At 42.4% G+C, this 14,506-nt stretch overlaps 1 protein-coding gene across 1 annotated transcript; it reads right to left on the reverse strand.

Moving 5' to 3' along the window:
- Positions 1-207: 207 nt before the first annotated feature.
- Positions 208-10,829, reverse strand: LOC311109051 (metallophosphoesterase 1-like; the record flags this gene model as incomplete). The annotated part of the gene is made up of 9 exons (XM_084151837.1): positions 208-390; positions 1,699-1,839; positions 2,888-3,010; positions 8,184-8,264; positions 8,654-8,762; positions 8,929-9,009; positions 9,216-9,319; positions 9,801-9,909; positions 10,594-10,829. The coding sequence occupies 9 exons, from the start codon at positions 10,827-10,829 to the stop codon at positions 208-210; spliced, it is 1,167 nt and encodes a 388-aa protein (XP_084007963.1).
- Positions 10,830-14,506: the final 3,677 nt, after the last annotated feature.

Here is a 14,506-nt window from a genome sequence, read left to right on the forward strand (position 1 = left end):
AGGTCACACAGATGAGACGTCCCCATACAGTTACTTTGACAGGTAACCATAGGGCCTATCTCTTGCCCTTCACCTAGAACATTTCGCTCTCCATTGGTTTCAGTCACACTTTATGGGCATTTGCTACCCTGAATGCTGCTTCTTGGGCCTTTTTTTAATAGGCCCGCAAAGCAAACAGATCTAGGGGAAACACTTTCACTATAACAGTCAGAAGCCCTTGTGCTTGCCCATGAGGCTGGTGGCCAGGAGCATGGAGGTCTTGGAGAAGTGGAGGTGGGCAGTGAGCAGGAGGGAGACGACCATGGCTGTGGAGCAGTAGATGACCACCACGCTGCTCTCCTCTGGCAGGAAGCACTTGGCCAACTGGAAGTCTGTGGGAGAGAAGGTGCCCTGGAGAAAGTGGGAGAGAGAGGTAAAGTTGAATTTAAAATGGAATTGACCCCAATCCTGATATTTATACTGAACAAAAATATAAACGCAACATGCAACAATTTCAAAGATTTTACTCAGTTACAGTTCATATAAGGAAATGTGACTGGGAAATACAGATATGCATCTGTTGGTCACGGATACCTTAAACAAAAAGGTAGGGGTGTGGATCAGAAAACCAGTTAGTATCTTGTGTGACAACTATTTGCCTCATGCAGCGTGACACATCTCCTTCGCATAGAGTTGATCAGGCTGTTGATTGTGGCCTGTGGAATTTTATCCCACTCCTCTTCAATGGCTGTGTGAAGTTGCTGGATATTGGTGGGAACTGGAACACGCTGTTGATCCAGAGCATCCCAAACATGCTCAATGGGTGACATGTCTGGTAAATATGCAGGCCATGCATGGCCGTGGTCCTCTGTAGCTTAATTGGTAGAGCATTGCGCTTCTAACGCCAGGGTAGTGGGTTCGATCCCCGGGACCACCCATACGTAAAAATTTATGCACACATGACTAAGTCGCTTTGGATAAAAGCGTCTGCTAAATGGCATATTATTATTATTATTATTATTATTATGGAAGAACTGGGACATTTTCACCTTCCAGGAATTGTGTACAGATCCTTGCGACATGGGGCCGTGCATTTTCATGCTGAAACATGAGGTGATGGCAGCTGATGAATGGCACGACAACGGGCCTCAGGATCTCGTCACGGTATCTCTGTGCATTCAAATTGCCATAGATAAAATGCAATTGTGTTCATTGTCCTTAGCTTATGCCTGCCTATACCCCCACCGCCACCATGGGGCACTCTGTTCACAACGTTATAAGGCCAGTTGGACGTACCGCCAAATTCTCTAAAACGACATTGGAGGCGGCTTATGGTAGAGAAATGAACATTCAGTTCTCTGGCAACAGCTCTGGTAGACATTCCTGCAGTCAGCATGCCAATTGCACGCTCCCTCAAAACTTGAGACATCTGACATTTTACAGTGGCCTTTTATTTTTCCCAGCACAAGGTGCACCTGTGTAATGATCATGCTGTTTAATCAGCTTCTTGATATGCCACACCTGTCAGGTGGATGGATTATCTTGGCAAAAGAGAAATGCTCACTAACAGGGATGTAAACAAATTTGTGCACCAAATTTGAGAGAAATAAGCTTTTTGTGTGAATGGAAAATTTGAGATGTTTTATTTCAGCTCATGTAATAAAACAAAGACTGTACATTTTGTGTTCATATTTTTGTTCAGTGTAGTTAATTAGTTACCAGGATGAAGCTGGGGTTGTTGCGGTTTCTCCAGCTGAAGGAAGGAACGCTGATCTCTGGGTGCTTGTTGTCATGGATCACCTTACAGGCACTGTGGGTGTGGCCGCTCAGAATAAGGCGGGGCTGGAACCACCAGAGTAACTGCAGAGTGGGACCAAAAGAATCCATCATGATATTTCTGTAATCACATGCCTCTAAAGCCGTGTTCACATTGGCCGTGTGAAGTGACTCAAATCGTATTTATTTACATATAAGTATGAAAGTATGAAAAATGTATGCACTCAAGTCGCTCTGTATAAGAGTGTCTGCTAAATGACTAAAATGTAAATAAGATTTATCTCTTCTTTTTCCTGCAGTCTGAACAGCCAAAAAGCACATGGAATCAGATATTTCTAGCCACATTTCAAACCACCTTCCTAGGTGGTTTGAAGTCATATACAAATTTGATTCCTGGCCATGCGACTTGTGTCTGAATGGTCAAATCTGATTTATTTGCCGTCAAGTGGTTTCTAGACTGTTATTTGGCATATCTTGTTGCTTGCTAGCTACTATGTTGACATGTAGTAGCCAACTAGCTTGTTAATTGTTTACAGCTAGCTAGCGGACTGCTGTGGCTAGCCAAAAATGACTTGTTTTGAAAGTTGGATCATCTTATCCTTTGAGGCTTTAAAAGTGTTCTTACACTATGATTTTGAATATTCAAAGCAACTGGGCAACGACCATGGCAGGCATTGTTGTCACCTTAGCTTGCTACATAACTTCTGAGTGATAGGAACCACAAGCACCAATCAGTCTAGACCACTGCACACACACCCCTATGACAACTAGCGTTGCCTTGTCAGCAAATGACTGCTGTCTGTACACACACAAATCCGATTTGGTCACTTGCTGTTTGGACAGTTAGTTGTCCAAAACAAAACTGATTTGAGCATTAAAGCCTGCAGTGTGAACAAGGCTTAAGAAGACCCAACATATGTTATGGTCTTCAGTCGGAAAGATGCACTCTTCAGAATGAGCCCTAGGGGTGTATCTCAATAGTCTAAAGTGGCTTCCTCTACTTGTCTCCTTTCCTTCATCTGCACGATCTGAAGAAAATAAAACAGGTGCAAACAAGGAGAGGAGGCCACGTTAAACAATGGAGATGCACCCCAGGTTTTAGTTATAGTGCTGAGTGTGTGTGTAAGCTCACCCTTTGAGAAGCCTCCTGGGAGAGAACGTCATAGCGCTCATGGAACACCTGGTGTCGCTCTTCAGGAGAGGCGGCGTCCTGCCCAGTGCACTCTGCATCATTGGGTCGGTACAGAGGGTAGTGCTGCGCACAGAAGGTCAATACACAGTGCATAACATACTGTAAGTGAACAATGCTGATGAATGCTAACTCTATAGCCCCACGGTAAGCTAACACCAGGTGATTCTGTATAATAGGTAGGCTCTACACAATATGGATTTCATCTGCAACTAACCAATAACCCCCCCCCCACACACACACACACAGAACAGCCTCAATTCGTCGGGGCATGGACTCTACAAGGTGTAGAAAGCGTTCCACAGGGATGCTGGCCAACGTTGACTCCAAGTTGGCTGGATGTCCTTTGAGTGGTGGACCATTCTTGATACACACGGGAAACTGTTGAGCGCGAATAACCCAGCAGCGTTGCAGTTCTTGACACAAACCAGTGCGCCTGGCACCTACTACCATACCCCATTCAAAGGCACTTAAATATTTTGTCTTGCCCATTCACCCTCTGAATGGCACACATAGACATTCCATGTCTCAATTTTATTTTATTGTCCCCCTTATATTACCAGGTAAGTTGACTGAGAACACATTCTCATTTACAGCAACAACCTGGGGAATAGTTACAGGAGAGAGGCTTAAAAATCCTTCTTCAAGTGACATCAATAAAGGATCTTTCACCTGGATTCACCTAGTCAGTCTGTCAAAAAAAGAGCAGTTCTTAATGTTTTGTACACTCAGTGTAGTTCCTTAATTTATTTTTATTTTTATGAAATCAACAGTTTTTGCAAAATAGCTCATTAATTTACACGACCCATTAGCACAGATCGAGAAGCTTGCTTTGGAACACTAGTTGTTTACATATTTGATTGGTCAGAAATGTCACCAGTGGGGAGAGAGCAAGAGAGAGGGGTGCACATGGATGGCACATGGCTTGAAGCGCTGAACATCATGACATGACGTGAACTGGAATGGGTTTAGGCTATTATAACTACACCGAATTACAGAATTATATACTAGACATAAGTGGTGTAATGTAACTAAGTTAAAATACTTTAAAGTACTACTTAAGTAGTTTTTTGGGGTATATAGTTGAAGTCGGAAGTTTACATACACCTTAGCCAAATACATTTAAACTCAGTTTTTCACAATTCCTGACATTTAATCCTAGTAAAAAGTCCCTCTTTTAGGTCAGTTAGGATCACCACTTTATTTTAAGAATGTGAAATGTCAGAAATATAGTACAGAGAATGATTTATTTAAGCTTTTATTTCTTTCATCACATTCCCAGTGGGTCATAAGTTTACATACACTCAATTAGTATTTGGTAGCATTGCCTTTAAATTGTTTAACTTGGGTCAAACGTGTCGGGTAGCCTTCCACAAGCTTCCCACAATAAGTTGGGTGCATTTTGGCCCATTCCTCCTGACAGAGCTGGTGTAACTGAGTCAGGTTTGTAGGCCTCCTTGCTTGCACACGCTTTTTTAGTTCAGCCCACACATTTTCTATAGGATTGAGGTCAGGGCTTTGTGATGGCCACTCCAATACCTTGACTTTGTTGTCCTTAAGCCATTTTGCCACAACTTTGGAAGTATGCTTGGGGGTCATTGTCCATTTGGAAGAACCATTTGCGACCAAGCTTTAACTTCCTGACTGATGTCTTGAGATGTTTCTTCAATATATCCACATAATTTTCCTTCCTCATGATGCCATCTATTTTGTGAAGTGCACCAGTCCCTCCTGCAGCAAAGCACCCCCACAGCATGATTCTGCCACCCCCGTGCTTCACGGTTGAGATGGTATTCTTCGGCTTGCAAGCATCCCCCTTTTCCTCCAAACATAACGATGGTCATTATGGACAAACAGTTCTATTTTTGTTTCATCAGACCAGAGGACATTTCTCCAAAAAGTACAATCTTTGTCCCCATGTGCAGTTGCAAACCGTAGTCTGGTTTTTTTATGGCGGTTTTGGAGCAGTGGCTTCTTCCTTGCTGAGCGGCCTTTCAGGTTATGTCGATATAGGACTAGTTTTACTGTGGATATAGATACTTTTGTACCTGTTTCCTCAAGCATCTTCACAATGTCCTTTGCTGTTGTTCTGGGATTGATTTGCACTTTTCCCACCAAAGTACGTTCATCTCTAGGAGACAGAACACGTCTCCTTCCTGAGCGGTATGATGGCTGCGTGGTCCCATGGTGTTTATACTTGCGTACTATTGTTTGTACAGATGAAAGTGGTACCTTCAGGCGTTTGGAAAATGCTCCCAAGGATGAACCAGACTTGTGGAGGTCTACAATTTATTTTCTGAGGTCTTGGCTGATTTCTTTTGATTTTCCCATGTCAAGCAAAGAGGCACTGAGTTTGAAGGTAGGCCTTGAAATACATCCACAGGTATACCTCCAATTGACTCAAATTATGTCAATTAGCCTATCAGAAGCTTCTAAAGCCATGACATCATTTTCTGGAATTTTCCAAGCTACAGTTTGAAGGTACAGTCAACTTAGTGTATGTAAACTTCTGACCCACTGGAATTGTGATACAGTGAATTATAAGTGAAATAATCTGTCTGTAAACAATTGTTGGAAAAATTACTTGTCATGCACAAAGTAGATGTCCTAACCGACTTGCCAAAACAATTTGTGGAGTGGTTGAAAAACGAGTTTTAATGACTCCAACCTAAGTGTATGTAAACTTTATACTTCAACTGTATGTACTTTACTATTTATATTTTTGACAACTTGTACTTTTACTTCACTACATTCCTAAAGAAAATAATGTACTTTTTACTCCATACATTTTCCCTGACACCCAAAAGTACTCATTACATTTCGAATGCTACGGTAGGACAGCAATATGGTCCAATTCACGCATTTATCAATATAGCACGTTTCCTACTTTCATTGATCTGGCGAACTCCCTGAACACAAACACTGTGTTTGTCTGAGTGTTGGAGTGTGCCTGGCTGTCTGTAAATTAAAAGAACAAGAAAATTATGCAATCTGGTTTGCATAATATAAGCTTTACTTTTACTTTGGACTTTTACTGAAGTATGACAATTGAGTTTTTCCACCGCTGTACTTAAGTACATTTAAAACCAGATACTTTTAGACATTTACTCAAGTAGTATTTTACTGGGTGACTTTCACTTTTACTTGAGTCATTTTCTATTAAGGTACACTATATATACAAAAGTATGTGGACACCCCTTCACATTTTTGGATTCGGCTATTTCAGCCACACCCGTTACTGACAGGTGTATAAAATCAAGCACACAGCCATGCAATCTCCATAGACAAACATTGGCAGTAGAATGGCCTTACTGAAGAGCTCAGTCATAAGATGCCACCTTTCCAACAAGTCAGTTCGTCAAATTTCTGCCCTGCTAGATCTTCCCCGGTCAACTGTAAGTGCTGCTATTGTAAAGTGGAAACTTCTAGGAGCAACAACGGCTCAGCCCTGAAATGGTAGGCCACACAAGCTCACAGAACGGGAGCGCTGAGTGCTGAAGCACGTAAAAATCGTCTCTCGGTTGCAGCACTCACTACAGAGTTCCAAACTGCCTCTGGAAGCAACGTCATTACAAGAACTGTTCATCGGGAGCTTCATAAAATGGGTTTCCATGGCCGAGCAGCCGCACAAAAGCCTAAGATCACTATGCGTCGGCTGAAGGTGTGTAAAGCTCACCGACATTGGACTCTGGAGCAGTGGAGACGCGTTCTCTGGAGTGATGAATCACACTTCACCATTTGGCAGTTCGACGGACGAATCTGGGTTTGGAGGATGCCAGGAGAACGCTACCTGCCCCAATGCATAGTGCCAACTGTAAAGTTTGGTGGAGGAGGAATAAAGGTCTGGGGCTGTTTTTCATGGTTCAAGCTAGGCCCCTTAGCTCCAGTGAAGGGAAATCTTAATGCTACAGCGTACAATGACATTCTAGATGATTCTGTGCTTCCAACTTTGTGGCAACAGTTTGGCGAAGGCCCTTTCCTATTTCAGCATGACAATGCCCCATGCACAAAGCGAGGTCCATACAAAAATGGTTTGTCGAGATCGTTGTGGAAGAACATGACTGGCCTGCACAGATCCCTGACCTCAACCCCATCGAAACACCTTTGGGATAAATTGGAACGCAGACTGCGAGCCAGGCCTAATCGCCCAACATCAGTGCCCGACCTCACTAATGCTCTTGTGGCTGAATAGAAGCAAGTCCCTGCAGCAATGTTACAACGTCTAATGGAAAGCCTTCCCAGAAGAGTGGAGGCTGTTATAGCAGCAAAGGGGGGACCAACTCCATATTAATGCCCATGATTTTGGAATGAGATGTTCGACAAGCAGGTGTTCACAAACTTTTGGTCATGTAGTGTATCTTTACTTTTACTTAAGTATGACAATTGAGTACTTTTTCCACCACTGCTAGACATTAATAATATTTTTGAACAAACAATTCCTTTATTAACCGGTTCTCAAGATTTGAAAATAACGGTTCTGTTCCGGAACACCCCCTGCTTTTTACATAGAAGTATTTACATTGAGTGTACAAAACATTAGGAACACCTGCCCTTTCCATGATAGACTGACCAGGTGAAAGCTATGATCTCTTATTGATGTCACCTGTTAAATCCACTTCAATCAGTGTAGATGAAGGGGAGGAGACAGGTTAAAGAAGGATTTTTAGCCTTGAGACAATTGAGACATGGATTTTGTATGTATGCCATTCAGAGGGTGAATAGGCAAGACAAAAGATGTAAGTGTCTTTGAATGGGGTATGGTAGTAGGTGCCAGGCGCATCGGTTTGAGTGTGTAAAGAACTGCAACCCTGCTGGGTTTCTCACCCTCAACAGTTTCCTGTGTGTATCGAGAATGGTCCACCACTCAAAGGACATCCACCCAACTTGACACAACTGTGGGAAGCATTGGAGTCAACATTGGCCAGCAACCCAGTGGGACGCTTTCAACACCTTGTTGTCCATGCCCCCAACAAATTGAGGCTGTTCTGAGGGCAAAAGGGGGGTGCAACACAATATTAGGAAGGTGTTCCTATGTTTTGTACACAGTGTACAGTGACACTGCAATGACCTATAATTAACTAATGTCCTCTCACTCACTTCACAAGCACGCACGCACACTAAACCGTACCTGTAGGTGTTCCTATGTTTTGTACACAGTGTACAATGACACTGCAATGACCTATAATTAACTAATGTACTCTCACTCACTTCACAAGCATGCACGCACACTAAACCGTACCTGTAGGATGATAGGTGAAGAGTGGGGAAACTTCTGCATATCGTCCTGACAGTATGTTCTCATGCTGCTTGACCGGTGGCTCTGTGAAATCCACAATATCATTACAATCTACTTTCACATTGGCAATGGGAGTAACATAATGTTGACAATGTGTAGGGACAAGCCTTCATCTTTCGTGACAACATTATGCTTACCACGTTTCAAAAGACATTTACGGAATACATTTCTGGGGATGTTAGTGAATAAAGTCTGGGTACAAACCCAAAACATTTGACCCACAAATCTCTTTGGCACTGAGTAACATGTAAAAAGCTCTATGGTGACTCTCTTGATTTTTTGTCAACGCTCAAATCTCTGCTTCTCTCCAAATCCCAATAACCCCCATTTTGTGTGTGTGTGTGTGTGTGTGTGTGTGTGTGTGTGTGTGTGTGTGTGGCATTGATGAGGATGTTGGTTGTGATAAAGATCACCAGCACTGAACAGTTGAGAGCCTGAGAGAGGCTGTACAGCTCGTTTTCCACATGCTCGCAGATGGGGCAGCGGTCTCCATGCATGGCCATACTGTTCACCAGTACAAAACTTAATGGGAAAACACACACACACATTAAAACCATACATTAATGATGGTACAAGGATTGGAGCTAAGCTACACATCAACGTGACTAACCACAATCCACACATTGTTAAACTGTTTACATGCAGGATTTTGAGGTTAGATGTCGCTATTTACTGTAAAGCAACCTACTTGACTCCCTTGTTGGTTACGATCCGGGCAGACGTGACATTGAACACCTTCTCGAAGCGTTCAAGTTTGTACCAGTTCATCCTGTTCAAAGATTTTTTTAAATGACGTCAAGAGGACATTAGTACCACCACCACAGGGCATGGGGGCACAGTGCACTAACTCACCCCGACTACAGACAACGTAACTTACTATTGTTAGCAGAACTAGGTAACAATAGAGAGAATGATGTTGTTGAAATGTTCCCTGGTAGCCTCCATTTAACAGTGAAACTTCTGAACTTAACTTACTCATGATGGAAGCCAATGTCATGGTTCCCAATGATGGCTATGAGCTCCACATCACTGGGATGTCGGAAGATCTGCTTAAAGCGGCGGACGTCATCCTCCCAGTCCTGAAGAACACAAGGTGCATTTTCAGATGGTCACAGTTTGGAACAGTTTGAGCTGGGGTATCAACATCTGCCTCAACCCCTCCTAGCACTAGACGCAGTAGGATGTGTACAGTAGGATGTGTACAGTAGGATGTGTACAGTAGGATGTGTACAGTAGGATGTGTACAGTAGGATGTGTACTACTGTTATTTAATTCCTTCCTCAGTTGGATTTTGGTTTACGTCATACCATTAACTCATAATGACTGTAATGAACTCCCAAACGCATACTCCTATTCACTGTCAGTGTCTACTAAAGCACGTCTGGTGGGGGTCAGTCACACCTCAAGGACAATCTGTCCAGCAAATTGAATGGCCAGTGCTCAAATCCACACACACACACACATCCCCTTATGTACCAACATATATTATCATCACATATCCTGAGTAGTCCAGCTGTGTGGTCTATCAGGTCTGATAACCGACAGTGTCCATCAACAAACCTTTGGGGAGCTCCATTTCCCCTCGTCGAAGAGGTCTCCCAAAATGAAGACCACCTCTGGCTGTAGGATCCCCAGTGCTGTCTGGAAAGCTCTCTCCATCTGCCATTCTCTATCAGGGAGGAATGTACAGTACATTAGGATTAGGGCAGGGAGTTTTCCTGACCACTAGGAAAAACTCTGGGCCCTGACTATAGTGATAGCCTATTACAGTCCAGAGTTGCCCCGTAAGGAAATACTCCTGGCCCAGATAATAATCTGTTGGTCATGACTACCCAACACCAAGAGACAACCACCATTGATTTAAAGTATTCTTGTCCATCATGTTGTATAATGTATTAAACAAATCCTGGTAGCATCCTCCCAATGAAGAAAACTATTGAAACTGACCAATAGAACTCATTTTGTGGACCATGTGAACATGAGGCATTGCAGTCAAAGCTGTGATCCGGTTTAGTGCCCTAGCTGGTGAAGTTGGATGCCATGGTGATTTCATATGATCTGATATTAATTTGAGCCATCTAAGAGGATTAATTCTATTCCTGTCCTAAAAATATTTAAAAAATCCCACTTTCCATGACTTATGGACGTGTTTGGAGGGCGTTATACTGTCTGTTTCTGTTCATTGTTTTTTTTTATACATCTGATACGAGATGCAAATTAAAACTTTGACCAATGCACACATTCAACAAATGACAGTCCTAAAGGGATGTAAAACACACAATATATATATATATATTTCTTATTAATATGATACGCATTAGCAATGAAATTGGAATAGGAGTTCACAGCATACCTTCGCAGTTTGTCGAGCCAGTGTCCCTTTATTGCGCCAAGGAGGTGGGTATCCGACAGAAACAATGCGCGAAGCGGGGGGACTCCCTTGCCGCTGTCTCCATTCAACTCCGGCCACGAACAACGCAAAATTGCAGGGTAATATATCAAATATTCACAGAAGATAAACACGCAAATGACAGATAAGAACATAATGAAAGTAAGGCCCCATTTACATTTGCAACTCAGTCCGTGCATGTCTGAAAACGAAATGCCAATCTGTTCCAGTCACTGCCGGACAAGGCGAACTAAATCCTACTAAATCATTGAAAAAACGTGCCCTAGATTGCTTAACGGCTTACGAATAGTGCAGAGGACTCATGCCCTGGCTAAAAATACGCATATTCGTCGGTGTCAATAGTTCTTGGTCCGTTTAGGATTGTCATGCGACAGCAATCTCCCAAATATGACTCGCGTGGGATGTCTAGTGAAGAGAATGCGGAGGCTGAATAGTTGTTGATAACAAAGTACTTCGTAGATATCAATATTTGACTGCAATTATGGCTTAATTTGGCAACAAAGTCCACTAAACTAGTTTATGGCATTAAGCGCGACGCAGTTTGAGCATGAGTGTGTGTGTGCTGGGGTGCGTTCAGTTCGCATCAACGTTCACACTGAACCACACGTTTCCCCAAAACGGTGCGCACCGTTCTTCGACAGCCTTTGAAGTAGCCTACGTTTGCTCCCGTTCGATGGGTGTGGCGAGGTGTGGCCTGATCAATATAGGTGTGACCATCTGAAATCGCAAAACTTGTGCAGTACACCATATGATAACTGCCCTCTGGGCCACCATAATCACAACGTTTTTCAACTGGTGGTTCAGTACAGTAGGCCTACCGTTTCCGTTGAATTGAACGTTGCACACCGTTCTGTCATACTGAACACAACCTTGTTTGACTTCTTTTTTTTTGCTATTGGGCAGCACGAGCAACAACGTTCTTCAGAGATGAATCTGATTCGTAATTATGATAGCCTGATTGGTACTGTATATGTCACTTTGTCACGTGCATTTTTATTGACTTGTGACTAGCTACATTGTTTTGATGGCAACAGTATAACGTTTGTATTTGTCGACCATCCACACATCTACATTCTAATATCTATCTTTGTGATGAAATGTACTGAAAAGGTAAATCCATTTGAATTCAATCTGTTTTTGAGAGCACTCCTTTTGATTTGAACAAAATCTGCCATACATATTTGCCCATTGTAGAAGTGCTCCGAAAGTGACTTTTTGGACCTGAATGCCAAAACATTCAAGAGATAAAGGTGCTCAAAGTTGACCCATTTTGCATACCCCACCCTACCATTAGACATCCATGTCTTCATCACTGGAAAATATAAAAGGTTGAGATTTATATCATTTAAAAGCTTACAAACAGGGTTGTCAAATTAATTTACAATAGAAGATTATCATTTTTTTGTATTATTATGTCATTTTTAACCTTTAACGTCAATGATCTAAAAACTCGTAAACTCAGATTTTTTTCATACTCGCATACTTTGTAGCTTAGACCCTATTTTACATCATCTACGGTTTTTGAGTTGTGCCCGCCATCGGTTGAAACGCAACATGCTATTGAATACAACGTGGGTGTCATGTTTCGGCTGATAAATACAATTGTAATGTTAACTTTCAAATGGTACCACAAAGATGGTTGGAGGTCCACACATCAGAGAAGGTTGACTTGAATGGGAATATCCTGTTGTTTTAAATTAAACTGTCAATCCTCCATAGGAAACCTATTGAAATCATAGAAATATAGATAATATAATAGACATAACAATTTAAGTTGACATTCGATGGTGGGTGGAGCGGCGGTCTTCTTTGTGGTATTAATTAGAAGTAAATATGTCAATTCAATAAAAATGTAAATGGTGTACCAGCTAAATTGTATAATTCTATGAATTATAGTTCTATGATTTAAATGACACCCACCCTGTATTCAAAAGCATTTTGTGTCTCAACCGATGGCAGACTCAACAGAAAAACCTCAGATGTAAAGTAAGGTCTAAGCCAAAGGCAAAATCGTGGTGTAGATATTGGGGTGGATGAACAGTAGATGGAGGGTCCTCCCTCCCCCGCGCATTTCCTGCAATTCTACACAGTTTGACATTATTTATTATGCCTCTGAGTGGTATTTTGAGGGGTATATGGACGGGTATTTTGAGGGGTATATGGAGCGGTATTTTGAGGGGTATATGGAAGGGGATTTTGAAAACACAGTATAAGTGGAAGGAAAAGTGGAAGGCCCCCCAACCCCCCTAAAAGTAAACATTTTAATATATTTTTTGGGAAAACATATTTTTGGAAATTAGCTAACTTCCTGCATTTCAACACAACACACAATAGAAAAATGTGCAGTTTTATAATGCTATTCTTCATATTTTGCCATGAGGATGAGAGAAAATGTTGCAATTTTAAAGCTAATTTCCTGCTGCTCTACACAATTTGCCATGAGGCTGAGAGAAAATGTTGCAGTTTTAAAGTAATGGTCCAGGGAAAATCTCACTTTTAAAAGTTTAAATTCTGTTAACTCATACCCAAATAATTATACTCGTATTTGTGGCAAAAGCATAAATTGGACAAAAGGAACGGTATGAGTAACTGCATACTTGGACTGTGTCTGAAAGTGGGCGTTGTAAAAGAAGTGGGTGGATCAACAGCGATGGGTGTAACATCAACGGGTGGACCAACAGCGATGGCTGTAACATCAGCGCTCCATTATTGATTAGACCGTCCATAGCCAGGTGCACCACGGGTCAGCTTAATGTTTACATAGCAGGTTAAGATAACTAACGTAGCAGGTTAGGATAATTAACATAGCAGGTTAGGATCATTAACGTGGCAGGTTAGGAGAATGAGGTTAAGGTTAGGAAAATGGTTAGCGTGAGGCTGAGCTAAAACGTTACAGATGTCAACAATCGACTTGTCTTGAGTGGCAAAAAATGTGCCCAATTAGGACTCCTGAGTGGCGCAGTGGTCTAAGGCTACGGGTCAAACCCAAGTTCGATCCCAGACCACAACGGACCCGGGTTTGAGCCCAGGCTGTGTCACAGCTGGCCGTGACCGGGATAATTCTGACACACTTAGTGACATAGCAAGAATTCTCTTTGTTTGTGGTTTTGGAAATCCAAGCTATTAGAGATTGTGTAGGCCTATTGTTTGTATGTGTGATTTAATGTAATTTCGTTTTGGAAATGCCAAGACCTATTACGTAATCTCCAATAGAAACCCATCTGTATTGTCTCAGACCCAGTCAAACCAGTTAATCCACCCTGCACTGGGTACACAATGGGTGGATTAGTCTATTGAGGCTCACAACTATAGTGCTACTTTCAAAGTATATGGTGGAATGCATTTCACTAGAGTTAACCCAGCTACATGTGTTTTTACCTAATTCTAACCCTAGGGGAATACCTATCATATATGCCTATCATATCTATAGATTTCTAAGTAATTTTTTTTACATTTAAGTCATTTAGCAGACGCTCTTATCCAGAGCGACTTACAAATTGGTGCATTCAACATATGATAGCCATTGGGCCAACCACCTTTTTATTTTTTATTTTGTTATTTTATTTTAATGGGGGGGGTGTAGGAGGGGGGGGGGGGGGTAGAAGGATTACTGTTATACTATTCCAGGTATTCCTTAAAGAGGTAGGGTTTCAAGTGTCTCCGGAAGGTGGTCAGTGACTCCGCTGTCCTGGCGTCGTGGGGGAGCTTGTTCCACCATTGGGGTGCCAGAGCAGCGAATAGCTTTGACTGGGCTGAGCGGGAACTGTGCTTCCGTAGAGGTAGGGGGGCTAGCAGGCCAGAGGTGGATGAACGTAGTGCCCTCGTTTGGGTGTAGGGTCTGATCAGAGCCTGAAGG

The sequence above is a fragment of the Coregonus lavaretus genome (assembly GCF_964263955.1).
Source record: "Coregonus lavaretus genome assembly, chromosome: 34".
NCBI classification, from domain to species: Eukaryota; Metazoa; Chordata; class Actinopteri; order Salmoniformes; family Salmonidae; genus Coregonus; species Coregonus lavaretus.